The sequence below is a fragment of the Cotesia typhae genome, unplaced genomic scaffold (genome assembly GCF_013202065.1).
Source record: "Cotesia typhae breed Kobodo isofemale line unplaced genomic scaffold, CoteBio_Ctyphae contig_69, whole genome shotgun sequence".
In the NCBI taxonomy this organism is placed as follows: Eukaryota; Metazoa; Arthropoda; class Insecta; order Hymenoptera; family Braconidae; genus Cotesia; species Cotesia typhae.
The window spans coordinates 499216-516085 of record NW_027423763.1 but is presented as its reverse complement, the minus strand read 5'-3'; the positions used below and the strand labels follow the sequence as shown (position 1 = coordinate 516085).

General features: G+C 33.8%; 3 protein-coding genes across 6 annotated transcripts; 1 reads left to right on the top strand and 2 right to left on the bottom strand.

The window, feature by feature from the left end:
• Position 1: 1 nt before the first annotated feature.
• LOC141532910 (PAT complex subunit CCDC47-like) lies at positions 2–3760 on the bottom strand. The gene is made up of 4 exons (XM_074251513.1): positions 3514–3760; positions 1259–2385; positions 1014–1185; positions 2–782 (listed from the first exon to the last, which is right to left on the bottom strand). Exons 2-4 carry the CDS (start codon positions 2377–2379, stop codon positions 543–545), a joined length of 1533 nt encoding a protein of 510 aa, XP_074107614.1. The 5' UTR covers positions 2380–2385; positions 3514–3760; the 3' UTR covers positions 2–542.
• A 98-nt stretch (positions 3761–3858) lies between these two features.
• Positions 3859–8206, top strand: Klp68d (kinesin-like protein 68D). Of its 2 annotated transcripts, none has more exons than XM_074251512.1 (3): positions 3859–3877; positions 4882–5014; positions 5079–8206. In XM_074251512.1, exon 3 carries the CDS (start codon positions 5086–5088, stop codon positions 7270–7272), a length of 2187 nt encoding a protein of 728 aa, XP_074107613.1. In that variant the 5' UTR covers positions 3859–3877; positions 4882–5014; positions 5079–5085; the 3' UTR covers positions 7273–8206. The 2 variants fall into 2 exon arrangements, with proteins under 2 accessions (XP_074107613.1, XP_074107612.1); XM_074251511.1 differs by lacking the exon at positions 3859–3877 and adding an exon at positions 4644–4803.
• A 12-nt stretch (positions 8207–8218) lies between these two features.
• LOC141532906 (uncharacterized protein CG7065-like) lies at positions 8219–15870 on the bottom strand. 3 transcript variants are annotated; one of them, XM_074251505.1, is made up of 6 exons: positions 15748–15870; positions 13798–13926; positions 12915–13639; positions 11943–12037; positions 11640–11739; positions 8219–11494 (listed from the first exon to the last, which is right to left on the bottom strand). In XM_074251505.1, the coding sequence occupies exons 2-6, from the start codon at positions 13867–13869 to the stop codon at positions 8536–8538; spliced, it is 3951 nt and encodes a 1316-aa protein (XP_074107606.1). In that variant the 5' UTR covers positions 13870–13926; positions 15748–15870; the 3' UTR covers positions 8219–8535. The 3 variants fall into 3 exon arrangements, with proteins under 3 accessions (XP_074107606.1, XP_074107607.1, XP_074107608.1); XM_074251506.1 differs by lacking the exon at positions 15748–15870 and adding an exon at positions 15388–15552; XM_074251507.1 differs by lacking the exon at positions 15748–15870 and adding an exon at positions 14038–14055.
• Positions 15871–16870: the final 1000 nt, after the last annotated feature.

Genomic DNA, 16870 nt, shown 5'->3' with positions numbered 1-16870 from the left:
CTTATTGCTTTAGTTTGTAAAACGTTTTATTATGTACAATAAATTATACATTATTATTTAATACATGATTTAAGTATGGTCAATATATATTTAACGCTCATCACGGAGTTGCACTCAACAATCAAATATTGTAAACTTAATATGCGATATAATATTTATGACTAATTTTGCAGCATTTGACATACTAAAATTTTTTCTTCTAAAAAACTCGAAATTTTACAAAACTTCTTGATTTATTTTAAAGAGATGATTAAATTATCAAATTTAATCAATAACAATTGTTGGTGCCTTTGAAATGACCTGATTAAATATGAAAAAAAAAGTGCTATAAAATTACGATCTGATACAATGATTATTATTGATATTTGTTCGAGGTACCACAAAAAATCGCGATTCGAAAAAAAAATAATGTAAAAAGTGAGATTGATTTTTCCAATGAGAATACGTACGATTTAAATGCGATGAAATCAGTCCTCTTCTCAATAACAGGTATTAGATAAATTAGATTAAAAAAAAAAAAAATGTTTACAAAGGGATTTAAATCACAGGGCTTTGACTTTGAGTTGCTTCATTCTAGGGGCGCGTTTTTTCGCCAGACGTTTTTGTTCTTTTTCCTCCCACTTTCGCTGCTTGTCGGGATCCTCTTCTTGGAGAATTCGCTCCTTTTCCTGGCGGCGTTTCTCCTCGCGCTTGGCTGCTGCGGCTTCTGCACGCGCTGCGTGAGTTGTCTTTAAGAAAGCTTCTTCAACTTTCTGACGATTTTTGTCTGATTTGTTTTTAGCCTGAAATTTAATAGCAATTAGTATGATTTTTGAAAATCAAGACAAGACTATTTCAAGACTTTTTTAAGATGTCAAAAAAAAAAAAAAAAAAAAAAAAAAAAAAATTCCGAGAGCTCATCTTAAAATAGTCTCTAAAAATTTTTAAAAAATTTTTTGAAGATTTTTTTAAAAATTTTTTCATAATTTTTAAGACTATTTTAATAAAAGCTAGAAAAAAAATAAAAACTTCACCTCCTTAGACATTCTATAACGCCTCAATTTATCAACAAGATAGAAAGTCAACTGTAACAACGCTCTCATTTTTTCCACAGACTCTGCATTAGGATTTTTTCCCTTCACACTGATATTCAATCCAACCAGAAGAACTCTCTTGACCTCTGGCATAGTTAACGCCCCAGAGTCCCTAAAAATCATAAAAATGATAATCAATTATTAAAAAAATATAAAATATCCAATTACTATCAATAACAACTTACTCTTGCTGTTTATTTCCACTATACTGATCGCTGATATGAATATAGTCAATAAACTGTGAATATTTGGTAAAAGCAACGACAACCTTGGAGTCCAGGACCGCAGTAGCAGCCTCTGAGATCTCTGACATCAGATAGAACCCACTAGGAAGTCCAAATTTATCTCCCGGCCTTTTTTCGGGACAGTATGTAGAAATATCGGCAATGTCCCGAGTGAAGTGGAGAGCAGTCCGCTTGGTAGCCACCGCGAAGACAAAGTTATCAGTCTCGTCCTTGGACATCTCAAACTTCAAGTGGGCCTGATCATTTTGGGGCCTTAGGATCTGGGCTATTACATTTATCAGATCCTGTCGCTTCAGTAGTTTCAACTCTATCAGCAGCGATTCACAGCCAACTCGACCTGAACAGTAGATGCTGTACTGGGACTCGCTTTCCTTGATCAGGAAATTTTCTGAGGATTCCTCCAAAGACTTTCCAGTGTCGCCTACCAAGGAGAAATTTGTTTCCAAGATTTTACGGTGCTCCGCGAACCAGGACTCCGCCAGCCGACAGTTCTTCGAGCACCCGGTGAAGTAATTGATAAAGTAGATTACCAAACCGGTCACCATCAGAATCTCCAGGTAGTAGCTGTCCCAACGAGCCCGCAAGTGCAACGGTACTTTTGTTATGGTCAATGTTGATGGCTCGTCGGATTTTCCTGCGTTCTTGTTGTTGGTGTCTAGACCTTCGAACTCTTCTTCGTCCTGGAAGTGGTCGAACTCTGAATCTATGTCATCTTCTACCAGTGAATCCTCTTCTTCGTAGTCGTCTACGGATACTTCATCGTCATTGTTATTATTATTATTATCATCATTATTATTATTATTATTATTATTATTATTATTAATATTATTATTAATATTGTTATTATTATTATTATTATTATTATTATTATTATTATTATTATTATTTTTGGTGGTACTGGCAGGATGAAACTGGTCAGAAGCAGATGCGGGTTTCTCGTCCTCGAAGTCTTCAAACTCCGCAAACTCGTTGTCTTCAGTCACCTCCTCGTTGTAGTGAGCAGTCGCCCATAAATTTGTGCCCACCAGGATGATGTGGATCACCACCAGCCATAACTTCATGTTGGTCTGGAAAATATTTATTTATTTATTTATTTATTTGCCATTACATAAATCCAACTGGGTTTTTTTTTTCCCTCAACTTTAAAGACGCATAACTCGATAAAAAAATTGTTTTTTTTTTTTTTTTTAATTAATTTTGTGTACTCTCTGAATATAAATAAACAAATGATGAAAAAATAGACGGTAAAAATATCAAATCCTTTTTTTTTTATCGACTGCCAAAAAATCCTCGAAATTCGGGCCTCTAGAATTTCTATATTTCAATAATTATTATCAGATTGGTTAATTTTATTTAGGTCAAGTTGGTTGAATTTATCAGGTGAGATTTTTGAAAGGGTTAAAAAGTTAAAAATATTCATTTTAAAGATTATTTTTAAAATGTAGGAGAGAATAGAGTTTTTTTGTAAATTAAGTGAATGTAACTTTATTCAAAATTTTTTAATTTTTATCTAAATTTATTTAATGCTAAAAATGACATTAACAGTCACTAGAGAATTTTTAAATTTTATTTAAAAAAAAATTAGTTCCAAAAAATTATTTTAAAAAAATTGCATTTTTAATTTTTAAATGTTAATTTTTTTTTATAACTTTTTCTGCCACAATTTAAATCAAGATTTGTGTTTCTTCGATAAAGCTAATTTTTTTAATTATTATTTAAAGAAAATATTTTTTTTATCGCATTCTTGATTTTTTTTTGAGTCAAATTTTGGTTAAAAAAAAAAAAACTATTGTTATTTTTGTAAAATTTAATAAAAATGCTTTTGAAGTAAGACTAACTGAAATAACACTAAATTAAAAAAATAAAAACTTGCAACAATTACACATAACTATTCTTGAAATTAACAAAAATAAATTTACTTTTTAATTTTATTAAATAAATAAATTAAAAAATTTTCTAGAATTTTTGCAGATTTTATTTTTTCAATAATTTACTTCTTTAAAAAATTCCTAATATAACCATTCCAAATTTTTTTTCAATTCCAGAATCAAAATTAAAAAACCAAAAATAAATTTTCATCCAAAAATTCAGTTTTTTTTTTTTTTCTTGTGAAAAGACACGTCACCTCGAATCCCAAGGGTTAAAAACTCCCCACAACCTAAAATTAAAAATTTTATAAAAAATTTATGACTTACAATTTAGATAAAAAATACGTAATTATATATTAAATATCGAATCACGATCCCTCATGTGATTCGTGTATTAATTGCCTCAATAATAGAGGCCGAGGTAGAACATCTATAATCTGAGCTCAAGACCACAAATACACACAACTTAATGATATGTATATATATAATTGAACTTATATCTAGCACAGATGAAAAAAAAATTAAAATAAAACTAAAAAGATGAGTTGTAAAAAGTGAAGTGTTTATTTAATTGTCCCAGTGTTGTCACTAGTTCAGTTACTCGAAAATTTTGCGGACACTATTGAAGTAACGTCATCAACTCGCGTGGTTAGGCAGCCACAGACTAAAGAGATTCTAGCGGCGAAACTCGGTATTAATTTTTAACTTTCCGCCATTTTTTTTTTACTGTTGCAGTGATTTTGCAATTTTTCTGATAATACTGAAGTTAGCAGTCAGCTGTTAATTTTAAAAATTTTTTTAATAAATAAATTACAATAAAAAAAATTTTGATTTGTTTTTAATAATTTAATTAAAACAAAAAAATATTTTTAAAAAATTGCTCTTGCAGTTTTTCAAGTTTTTTACACGTACAAATTTTTTTGTGATCATTTTTTCAATAAAAAAAAATTCTAAAAATTTTTAACTTTATTTTCATAAAAATAATTAAAAAAAATTGGATTTTTAATTTTTTTTTAATTTTTAAATGTCAATTTTTTTTGCTATAATTTATTTGTTAAAAAAAAATTCTAAAAATTATTAAATATCTGGTAAGTTTATTTTGATTAAATTAAGCTGTCACTTCACAATTGTTTTAATTTTTTTTAACAAATAAATTATAGTAAAAAAAAAAGTTATTAAAAAAATGGACTTGTAGAAATTTTAATAAATTAATTACAATAAAAAAATGCTTCTAAAAATTTGTAATTTTATTAAAATGAAGTTAGCTGACATTTCAAAATTTTTATAAATTTTTTATTAAAGAAATTTTAATTAAATAATTAAAAAAAAAATTTCACATGTAAAAAACTTGAAAAACTACAAGTGCAATTTTTTTAATTATAATTTAATTAAAAAATTAATCATTAAATAATATTAATACTTACAATTTTCAAAACAGCTGATCTTGGTAGATAAAAAAAATTCCTGCATAACCTCTACGCTCGCAAGTATTCCCTCCAGGTAGTACGCGTTCATTGATCGGTAGTGAAACAGTCATGGGCGAGTGCGCACGCGCAACTTTAACTAGTCAAACGTAAATTGAATTGCGATAAACAATAAAACGATGTGAAAAAAAAAGTCGGAGTATTTTTTTTTATCCAAAATAAAGTTGAGTATTTAAAAATAAAATAAAAATTTGTAATTATTTGTTGGCAGTGGGTGAAAAGTTGGTTGCTGCCAAATAAAAAAAAGACATTGACACGGTTGGTATGGACTCAAACAATGGATCAATACACCTTGTATCTAAGTCTTGAATAACAAAACGTTTAATAATTTCCAGCAGTTCAAGGTAAGTGCTAAAAATTTTTAATCCAAACGCAGAAAAGTTTAATTAAATTTCTTGAAAATTTTAGATTAAAAATGGAGAAAGAAAGCAAGTCAGGAAAAAAGCGAGCGAAAGCGCTGACGATTTCAGAAAGTGGGACCCAGTGCGTCCAGGTGGTAGTAAGATGTCGTCCGATGGACGCGAAGGAAACAGCGAGGCAGTATTCCCGGGTGGTAGAAGTAACGCCTTCTCGAGGAGTCGTGGAGATAAAGAGTCCTAGAGAGGACCCGTCGAAGGACAACTTGAAGGTGTTTACTTTTGACGCGGTCTACGACTGGCACTCCAGTCAGCAGGACATTTACGAGGAGACAGTGCGTCCGCTGGTTTCCTCAGTGTTGGACGGATTCAACGGGACGATATTCGCGTACGGACAGACGGGAACTGGAAAAACGTACACGATGGAGGGCTCGAAGAACGACTACGACCGTAGAGGAATCATCCCCAGGTCTTTCGAGCACATCTTCAACCACATAGGCCGCACAGAGAACATGCAGTACCTGGTCCGCGCGAGCTACCTCGAGATTTACCAAGAAGAAATCAGGGACCTTCTGCATGCCGACCAGTCGCTGAGATTCGAGCTGAAGGAGAAGCCTGACAGCGGAGTATTTGTAAAGGATTTGTCGACAGTGGTCTGCAAGAGCGCGCAGGAGATCCAGCAGCTGATGAACAAGGGTAACTTGAACCGGACAATAGGCGCGACTAATATGAACGAGCACAGTTCCAGGTCCCATGCTATTTTCCTGATCACCATCGAGATGGAGTCGTTGGTGGGCGACAGCAAGGGGATCCGGGTCGGCCGCTTAAACCTGGTGGACCTGGCAGGCAGTGAGCGGCAGAGCAAGACCGGTTCCTGCGGTGACAGGCTAAAGGAAGCCAGCAAGATCAACCTGAGTCTCTCCGCGTTGGGAAACGTAATTTCCGCTCTGGTTGATGGTAAAACAACTCATGTTCCTTACCGTGACTCCAAGCTGACCCGGCTGCTTCAGGACTCTCTGGGAGGGAACTCCAAGACGATCATGGTCGCTAATATTGGCCCGGCTTCGTATAATTACGACGAAACGCTGACTACTCTGAGGTACGCGAACCGGGCGAAGAACATCAAGAACAAGCCGAGGATCAATGAAGATCCCAAAGACGCTCTGCTGAGGCAGTACCAGGAGGAGATCAGCAGACTCAAAGAGCGGCTGGCTCAGAAGGGCCCAGTTGCTAAAAAGAAGAAGAAGACCAAGAAGAAGCGTGATGAACGGGAGAAGGAGGAAGAGGATACTGAGTCCGAGGTTGATGACAGCAAGGAAGACAACCGGGTGACTGAAGCTGAGAAGAAGATGATCACCGAGCAGCTTAAGACCGAGAAGCAGGAGACCGAGCAGCTGGTGATGAGGATCAAGGAGTTGGAGAGCAAGATGCTGTGTGGTGGGAAGAATATTGTTGATCATACCAACGAGCAGCAGCGCGCCTTGGAGCAGAGATCTGCGGAGATCGCTGAGCGGAAGAAGCGCGAGGTGGAGATGCAGCAGAAGCTCGAAGACGAGGAGTCCACTTTCTTAGGGGTCAGAGACACTTTCGCTAATTTGCAGCAGGAGGTCGATGTCAAGTCCAAGAAACTCAGAAAGTGCTTCGCGAAGCTCCAGGCGCTCAAGCAGGAGCTCGAGGACATCAACGGAGAGTACAACCGCGACCGTCGGGAGCTCGAGGAGACCCAGCATGATTTGATGAAGGAGTTGAAGCTCAAGTACTTGATTATTGATAACTTCATCCCGGTGGAGGAGAAGCACAAGATCTTGACCAGGGTCAGGTTCGATGAGGATGAGGACACTTGGGTGATCAAGGAGCCCAGTGTTGCTGGTGTTGAGGTCATCCAGAGGCCGACTGCGACTCCTGGCGCCAGGAGACCTACCACTGAGTACGCCAAGATCGCTCTGGCTATGGGCCGCGGGTTCAGGTACGCTGGGGAGAATATTCTCAACTTGGAGCTCGACATGCCCTCCAGGACCACTTTGGACTACCAGGGACCCGCTATTGCTCCCACTATTCAGGCGGTTCTTGAAGAGGCTCTACGCGATGAAGGCGACATTGATGTCGATGCTTCTAATGTCAGGCTCAGGACTCCCAAGCCTAGGATTCCCTCCGCCAAGGCTCGGCCTAGGAGTGTGGGAAAAATTCCACAAATGCAGATCCCTGCGCCGGTTTATCCCAAGACCAGGGGACTTGTTCCTAAATAGGCTTGTTTTTTATCATTATTGAGATTTATGGTTATTATATATAGACTATGACTACGCTATTTTTGCTCTGCTGGTTTGTTGTTGATCTATTATAGTTGTGTCTGCTGGCGAAACTGATGGAATTGGAGATTTCTTTATTCAAGGTTTGATTTTTTCTAACCTGCAAGTTTTTATCACTAATTTTGGGTGTGAAGTTTTTTATTTTTAAATTTGATAATTTTTTTTTATTACAAAATTATAAAATATGATTTTTTGCTTTTAAATTATTTTTTATAAATTATATTAAATTTTTATAATTTTCAAAAAATTGGAAAATTTTTTAATTTTTTAAATTTTTACGGTCAGAAAATTATAAAATAAAATTTTGAAATTTTTTATTGATTGTAAAATTTTAAAATTTTTTTGCAACAATACTAAAAGATCTAAATTTTTTATTTAAAAAATTTTTTATTAATTAAAAAAAATTGTACAAATTTTTTAGATTGAATTAAATAAAATTTCAAAATTTTCAAAACAATTATAAAAATTATGTAATAATTTTTTTTAATTATAAAATTCACAATGTAACATTCTAAAAAAAAAATTTCTATAGCTTCACATCCAAATTTTCAGTAAAAATTTTTCAGGGATTATACAAAAGTGGAAGCTCCTCAAGTTTCTATTTAAAACCTTAATCAGTTAATTTATTAATCCACTGTTGCATTTACCTCCAATAACATATAAAAAAAAAAAATAAATCCGAGTCCACTTTTATATAAGCAGCATATTTGTAATAAATAATTAATTATCTAAGGGTAAGGATATAAGGTTAAGAAAGTGTACTGTCTCAAATACAACTAGACTGAATAATCTAGTCATTAAATGTGCAATTAAACTAAACTAAAAAAAAAAAAAAAAAAATAAAATAAAATAAATAAATCTATTGTAACACTAAACTCGCAGAATATTATTTTAAATATTTCTCAAAACTTTATTGAATCGCTTGCTTATTGAAGTACCGAGTACACAGTAAATAGCAAAATCTATAATACTTAATTTACAAGCCAAAGAGTAAGATATTAATATAACGAAATAAAAAAAAAAAAAATAATCTTGATATTTTTACACAGTATGATTAAAACCATTTTTATTAATTAAATATTTTGTTCACTCGGAAAAATGACATGAATTTCCGGCTTGATAGATAAAACTAATGCATAGAAAACGGAGAACTTAAAAAATTAACACCATCAACATCAAGAACAAGAACAAAAGTATTAATAATTAATAGAATCTATTGTAATTTCCATACTGATTGGTGTTCTGCTGAGGATAGCCAATGGGTCCAGGAGCAGAGGGGCCGGAGCCGTACTGATTTGGCGGGCCGCCGTACATCTGTTGGGACTGGGGCTGAGACTGGGGATACTGGTTCTGCGGAGGCCCGTACTGGTTTTGATTAGGAGCCATATTATTCCCAGAGTAAGGTTGACTGTACGGCTGGCTGTATCCGTTGTTCATGTTGGACATCGGCTGGACGTTGTTGGTCATGTAGGCGGAGTTCGAGTAGTTCTGCTGGGAGTAGCTCTGAGGGTAGGGGTTCTGCTGGTTGGGTAGATTATAATTAACCTGGTGGCTGGGTTGGTGTTGGTTGAGTTGAGCAAGTTGGTGCACCGGAGGGAGAGACTGATTGGGTGGATTGAACGGCGGGTAGTTCTGCGGCGGAATCGTTACATTAGTCGAGCCGGGTGGCAGGATGTCAGAATTAACCGGGGAACGTTCTCTCTGCATATGAGACTTTACTACATACTTATTGGGAAGCCCACCCATGATATTATCTATCAGCCGCTTTGTTTCGCTAAGAATAGTATCATTGGACTTCTCTTTGCGCGGCATCGGGGACCGGGACCTAGATCGGGACCAAGAACGCGCTACAGAGTCCGAGTGTCTTTTAGCTTTCTCGCTTTCCAGTACATTTTTGTCAGCTGCCTTGTAAATGTCTTCAAAAGTATAATCATCGTCGTCATCAGAGAGGTCAATTTTTTTGAGTCTTTCATCGTCTCGGCGTCTGCGGTCTTCTTCATCATCAGCAAACATGTCAATCTTGGGTTTCCACTTAATATGGTCATCATCTGAGGGATTGTGAGCGCCTTTGCGGGAAGCAAATGGCGAAGGACTGCGTCCTTTACTAATAAATTCATCATCCCTTGGAGAGTCATCGCGAACAGAGCCTCCAGAGCTGCCTAAATTTACATACCCACGAAGCTTTTCAACTCTAGCAGGATCACTGGCTTCTAACTTTTTCAAGAAATTTATTAACCCGTGTTGCTTATCAGTTCCTAGATCATTAAAGTTCTGGAGAAGATCTTTCAAGTCATTGTCCGTGAGATTTTCCATCCTAGCAGCGTGAGTTTCAACAGTCTCCACTGGAGCTAATTCTGGTTTCTTCTCCTCAACTGGAGCTGGAGCTGGAGCTGGAGCTGGAGCTGGAACTGGAGCTGGGGCTGGGGCTGGGGCTGGAGCTGGAACTGGATGAGGTGGAGCTGGAGCTACTGGAGTTGGAGTGAGAGCTGGAGCTGCTGGAGCTTCAGTAGCAGTCAAACTCTTGACAAAGCTAGCAGCAGTGATCGGCTTGTCGCTGTGCTGCGAAGCTTCAGCCATTCCAACGACTGCGTTTATCAGAGTTTCTAATTCATCTTGGGAGACATTGGTCCTCCCTTGAGCCACCAACGCAGCAGCAATTTGCTGAGCAATGGCTACTTTATCAACAGCACCTACACCTGGAACACTAACAGGCTCGGATTTAATTGAGGTAACGTCAGAACTGCGCGTAAGAAAAGCAGACCGTGAAAAAGAAGCCAAGGAACGTGCTATTTCTTCAGTCTGTTTTTTGCGTTTCTCTTCCTCTTCTTCTTTCTTTTTTTTGTCTTCCTCGGCTTTGTGCAGCAATTGAGCAATGTTCTGCACAGCGGACTTGGTAGCAGGAATCGCTTTTTTCTCAATCATCCCCGCGAACAATTGGCCCTTTAATTTTTCTTTTACAGCTTCGAAGAAGACACTTACCTCCTCATCAAGCAGCAACTCTTCCGCGGAATTGGGCTTTGCTTTCTCCAGAGCAAGAGCTCGCTTCAACAGTTCGACCACTTTCGGTCCCATGGAACCCAGCTGCTGTTCAATGGCTGACAGTAATCTCAAGAGCCCAATGATCTCCAAATCTTCCTTCAAAGCTTCCAAGTTCTGAGCCGGCGGACTCGCGGACTTCTCTTTCAAAGGATAGGGAGCGTAATGCCGCACTCTGGGGTGAATCACTGGCCGGGGAGTCGCTTGGTAGTAAGGTCGGTAGGGCGGCTTGTCACGTGCATACAAGTAAGAGTAGTCGCGTTCGCGGACCATTTCGCGAGCGTGTTCATGATGACGATCTCGGTCTCGATCTCGCTCGCGCTCGCGTTCGCGTTCTCGCTCCCGCTCGCGTTCCCGTTGCTCCCGGTACTCTCCAGCGGTTCTAACCGTGGGCTCTGGCTTGATAGTCTTGGTACCAACATACTCAACATCATCATCGCTGTCCGGCAGCCGGATCTTCTTGGCCACCGGAGGAGGAGACGGCAGTCGATCTTCTTTGCTGTTCCTCTTGGTGCTGGAGCTCCACTTGATCGATTGCTCCGGAGGCTTGTCCTCAGGCAGATCCAGCTGCTTGCGAATGTCCTCTTTGCGGGTAGAAAGCTGTTCATTGTGCAGCTCTCGCATTCGCTTGTTCCAGAACTCAATCCACTCGGGCTTGAAGTCGTGCTTCGACGGATCTTTACCTTCTGCCTGGAGTTCCTTGTACCGCCGGTTCCAGAACTTCTTCCATTCGTCCGGATAAGACGGATGCTTCTCCGGGTTCTTTTCGTGGAATGCCAATGCACGGTTTAGGTTCTCTTCCGTGCGACGAATCAGCTCGCGGTACTTTTCCCACTTGTCGCGCTCGCGATGGGGCTCTATTGAGTGCGATCGGGAACGCGATCCCCGGGTGTGGTGCCGCGATTTTGAGGAATATGAACGGTGCTTCGAGGAAGAGCTTTTTGAGTGATTTGATGGGTCAAAACGCGGGTTCCCCGGCGAGCGTGAACGCGACCGCGATGGAGATGGACTGCTGGAAATACTTGATAAGGATGATAGGGACTTTGTGTCGTCAGAGGGCCGAACGTTGTCTTTTGACGGCTTCTTCATCAGCTTTTCTTTTGTTACTATACGGATTTTCATAGATCTAAAAAAATACCAATTTTCGAAATAACCTTTAGAATTTTTTTGGTATTTAAGCAAATTTATCTGTTAGTTTTTTTTTTTTTGTGAGTAACGTGTAAAATTGTGTGTTAATTTATGTTATTAATGATATTAAAATTTTTACTTACGATTTAGAAGTATCGGGTTCTATTTTTTTAGGGAATGCTTTTTCCATTATTCTATCTTCTTTTTTTGACTTTTCCTTTTTATCCACTTCTTTTGACACATCTTTTTTGCAATAAAATCATAGAGTATTAGTCAATGATTTGTTAACTCATAACAGTTCAGAAAAATAGTAATTATTACTAGAAAAGCTCCATAGTAATTATTACCCAAAGTTTTGAAGTCGTTTTTAAAGATTTATCGAAATTTTTCATTTAGCAATGAAGAAAAAAAAAAAAAAAAAAAAAAGTAAATAAATAAACACTCACCTTTCTTATCGGCAGTCATTTCAGCCAGTTTCTCTTCAAAGTTTGTCACCCATCGCACATCATAAACTTCCATAAATGTTAACTCAGGCGTTTCCCTGCGCACGTAGGAAACAGCCACTTTTAATTTATATATGTCAAAAAACAACATTATCTTAAAATATATGTTTAGATTATTTTTATCAAAATAATTTTCACTTGCTGTAGCGAATTGATTTTTAGTTTTAATTTTACTATCAATATTTATTAATTATATTGATTCTCTAATTTTTATTTTGTGCAAGTTAATTTGGAAAAAATAAACCTAAAAAATTATTAAAAAATTTTACTGTTTATCAATCTAAATTTTTTTTAATTAAATTAGTAAAATTAATAATTATTTACAAGTGGAGTCCGTCATTCTTATTTTTAATTTTTTGAAAGAAATTTATATTTGATTTTATTAGTAAATTTTTTTTTTTTTTTTAAAAATATATAAAAAAAAAAAAAAAAATATTGATTTTCACAATTTTAAGAAATTTGAAAAATTTTTTAGAAAATTGTCATATTCAACTTTTAATTTTTTTTAATGGGTGGACCCCATTTGTAAATAATTACCGTAAAATTTTCAATAAAATCATCTAGTAAAGCAATCGATTTGCCTACATAAAAAATTATTTAATACTTAACAATAATAATAAAAAATTTCAAGATATTTTTTTTTCCAAATTAATTATTGCAAATTTTCAAATTAAAAAAATCTCAAAAATTTTTAGTAATAATAGTAATCGTAAAAAATTTTTAAGTTACGAAAAATTAAAATTATTTCATTAAAATCATTATAATTTTTATTTTATAATAATTTTAATAAAAAAATATGAATTTTTCATAACTTAAAAATTTTTTCCGGGATTCAGTAATAATGATAGCAGAATTCCTTAAAAATCAACAAAAAAATATATAAAAAATAAATGAAAAAAGAACAAGAATACCTACCTAAAATGATATTCATCAAAGACATTTTTAATAAACTGAACTCGGTTTTTTTCAAATTGTGCCTTATCAACAAGCTGTGGTTGCAATCTTCCAAACTTCTCTTCAATTTTTTTAGCCACCAACACTGACATTTCATTAGCGCCACGCTTATAATTAAGCGTCCGTGGTAAATCCCCGATCGCACGTGATATGGTTGGAAAGTGACGATTTAAATAAGAAATACGGTGATTATAGCTCGTAATATGGGCCATAACTGTTCGAGGATCGCCGCGTTTGTCGCACAATACACATGTGTAACTGGGTTCGCACGAGTCGTTATCAACCAACTCTAGCAGATATTCAAGACCAACGAGCGGTGAGCTTTGGTGGCGGTCCAGGCTCATCTGGATAGTGGTTGTCCGAGTGATCTGGTCTTCCATGCCCGGAGGAACTGGTTCTCCAGGAGCTAGAGAGTTTGGAATCCCGATTGTCCCGCTCAGAGGGCCCTGCAGTTTCTTAATAGTGTCCTTATCAGACCACAGGGAAACAGGGTACGGCCATTCGTCTAACTTGAGCTTGTGTCTAGAAGAGTTGTTGTGGCTCTGGAGCTTGTGGGCCCCAAACAGCTGGAGGTTGCATATGTGACACCATATATCGCCATCTTCCATCTGCGAGTACACTGGACGAAGAGTGCTGTCTTCAGCGGTTACGCTGCATCTCATCAACCTCTTCCGGTCATTTTCATCCTGCAATTACATTAGTTAATAAATTTTTTTTTTAAATAATAATAAAAATAAAAATTATTTTTTTTTTTTAATTGTAAAAAAAAAATCTGAAAAAATTCGAGAGAAATTATTTATTTAAATTATAAGTCGCCGATGAATCTTCAGTGATGATTTTTTACCTTTTCACGTTCTTCTTCAGACAAATATGAAGGATTACGTCCTTCGATATCAAGATCGTCGAAATTCTGCATTTCTTCACGTTCAATGATCAATTTTCAATTTTTCAATGATATTACTCTTACTTCATTCTGAAATTATATATAATAATTTAATTACTGTTGCAGATAATAAAGTAATATTTAACTTGACTATTGTAAGGGTCATTAAATCTAAACCTTTAAAACCACAGTCCTACTTACCGGATTTAATTCAGTAATAGTTTATTTAATAGTTACAATAACTTTAAGAGATATTGTACCGGAATTTATTAGTAACTAATTGTTTAAGTGCGCTATTATTTTGTTTTGTAAGTTTTAATTGCGAGGTTTTAATTGATTTAATTACTTCAAGTTTGCTGGATTGATTATTTATTTTGTTCTAAGTTTTGGATTAAGGAACGCCCTGGGTTGATTAAAGATTTATTGTCGAGTAAATTAAGTTTTAGTTTGAGAAATTTTTTAATTTGTAATTTATTTGGAATTTTATGTTCTGGATAAATTTTAATTGGAATTTTTTTTTTTAAGTATTATTTAATTATTTTTTTTTATGAGCTGTTAATTATTGTAGAATATAATTACGCAGACATTTGAAAAATTTTTTATGGATTAATTGAAAATAATAAAAAAATTCTACCTATTTTTTAATGAAAGATAATTTAGCAGATGTTAATAATTTTTCGAATTTTTTTAACAAATAAATTATGGCAAAAAAAAAAAATTGACATTTAAAAATTATAAATACAATTTTTCAGCAAAAATTTATTTTTTAAATAAAATTAAAAAATTATTAAGTAACTGTTAACTTTAATGTCATTATTTTTTGTCAGAACTTTAAATTACAAATTTACGAATTTTTCCACAATTTTTAAGATTATAAAATCAAAATTGTAAATTGAAAAATCCAAAATTATTTTTTAATTATTATTCAAAAAATAAATTAGCACCAAGTTATTTTATGCACTATTATGTACTCACAGAAATTGTTTTCAATCAAAAAACAAAATCTAATTTTTTTGTTAAAAAAAAAAAAATTTTTTTTAACTTGATAAATAAATTTTTTCTTAATAAAATTTTTCCACCAAACTTGATGTAATAAAACAATCTGTTACATTGACAATAAATTAACCTCAATCTGAAAAAATGAAAATTTGGATTATTAAAAAATTTTTATTGAAAATCTAACATCTGAAAATTTAAAAAATTTTTTTTAACAATTTATAAAAAAAATAAAAAATTGAAAAATTGAATAAAATTAAAAAAAAAAATTTTTGTAATAATTTACCTATTTAAAAAAATTGTCAAATGTTTAATTTTAATGATAAAATAATTTCGCACTTACAATAGCTACAAATAAATAAAATAAAAAATAAACATTGCTTTTTATTAAATGTAAATTTAATAAAAATGAAGAATTAATAATTTCATAATATATATTAATGAATATATACCATCTTGATCACAAAGATTAAAAAAACTCAAAATAAACATAATAAATATAACTTTTAAACAGATCACAATTTAAAACTTTCGGGTATTTACCACTTTACTTACCAATTATATTACTTACAATTTACATGTGTACTATATTTATTTTACAACAAATAACAAATGCATTTCCACTGATCACGTTTTTAATATAAATGTAAAATAATGTGACAAAGTCAACGACTTGTCGGAAACAGAAACAAACTGAATTTATAAAATTATTTGAGGAAACGTGAGTAAAAAAATTTAATTTTAATATTTATAATTAATAATTATTCACGACTTTATTTATTTCAGTGTACCTAAATCGACGCCGAATCTACAGCAAATAATTACATATACAAATATATGCTAATATGTGTGTATGTAATTAGTTTACAACAAAGTTCTAAGAGGAGTCTGTTGCGTAAGAAATTAACGACTTACCCTTTGATAAATTTAATGAATTTTTTTTTTTTTTTTTTGTATTTTAAATATTAATATTGTTGTGTACGTTGATTTTGTTCAGGACTTCAGGCTAATATGCTGACCTGATTGCGTCCATTTTGTTATTATTGGAAATACAATCAGAGAAGACGAGAAGCGAACGGTAGCGTGGTTGCGGATTTTTTGGGAAGCTTCCAATTATTTAAATTTTTTTACGCGCGAAATTTAAATTATTTAAATAATTTTTGTCCTTTATTAATTCCAACTAGCTGTGATTTTTTATTTTAATTATTTTATGATTTTAGTGCGATAAAAAATGAAAAATTTAATAATAATAAAAGAAAAATAATTTTTTTTAGTATTTATGAAATTAATGAAGTTTTAGTTTCGATAAGAATTTTTAATTTTTGTGAAAAATGTATGATATTTAATTTGGTATCAGGCTTATTGATCCCCGACAAAATATCCCCTTCGAATTTATTATATTTTTTGAAAATTAAAAAAAAAAAATTATTAAATGTCTAATATTGAATGAACATGTACAAAAACCATGTTAAAAGGGCGCAACACAATTACCCGCGTTTGTGTGTTACGGGGATATTTTGTCGGAGGATCAATTATTATGGAACCCTTAATTTTTATGAAAATTTAATAATTAAATAGTTATAAAAAAAATTTAGCGAAGAATTAAAAAAAAAGTTATAAAGAGTAGAATCTAAACAGAAATTATAAATTTTTATTTATCCTTATATAAAATTGAGATGAAATGTATGTGACATCAAACTATTTGTAACGTGATTGGTCGAATATATCATGAGCATAAAAATATATGTAAACGCTATAGTAAGGCGCGCGCTTGCGCGCGCAAATTCAAATTCTAGTTGGTGAAATTGAAGTTAATGTAGCTTTATTAAATAAACAGGCTTTTTGTTAAGGCATTTAATATGCCTCTATGTACTACTAGAATAATATTGTACCGCGGTGTAAAAGCTAAGAATTTCATTCACCATTAAGCTTCCACAGCATTATGAAGTACTTTATACCTTTTCTCCTGAGTAAGTACCAGCAGTAACCACCCCTATATTGAAAAGTAAAACCTACCATGCAGTAAAATAAATTTCCC

Coding starts and splice junctions, on each gene's coding strand:
- LOC141532910 (XM_074251513.1), bottom strand. CDS start 2,379: ATGAAGTTATGGCTGGTGGTGATCCACATCATCCTGGTGGGCACAAAT. Junction 1,186..1,258: donor AGTGGAAATAAACAGCAAGA/GTAAGTTGTTAT, acceptor TATGATTTTTAG/GGACTCTGGGGCGTTAACTA. Junction 783..1,013: donor GTTATAGAATGTCTAAGGAG/GTGAAGTTTTTA, acceptor ATTAAATTTCAG/GCTAAAAACAAATCAGACAA.
- Klp68d (XM_074251512.1), top strand. CDS start 5,086: ATGGAGAAAGAAAGCAAGTCAGGAAAAAAGCGAGCGAAAGCGCTGACG.
- LOC141532906 (XM_074251505.1), bottom strand. CDS start 13,869: ATGCAGAATTTCGACGATCTTGATATCGAAGGACGTAATCCTTCATAT. Junction 11,740..11,942: donor AATGACTGCCGATAAGAAAG/GTGAGTGTTTAT, acceptor ATTGCAAAAAAG/ATGTGTCAAAAGAAGTGGAT. Junction 11,495..11,639: donor GAACCCGATACTTCTAAATC/GTAAGTAAAAAT, acceptor GTATTTTTTTAG/ATCTATGAAAATCCGTATAG.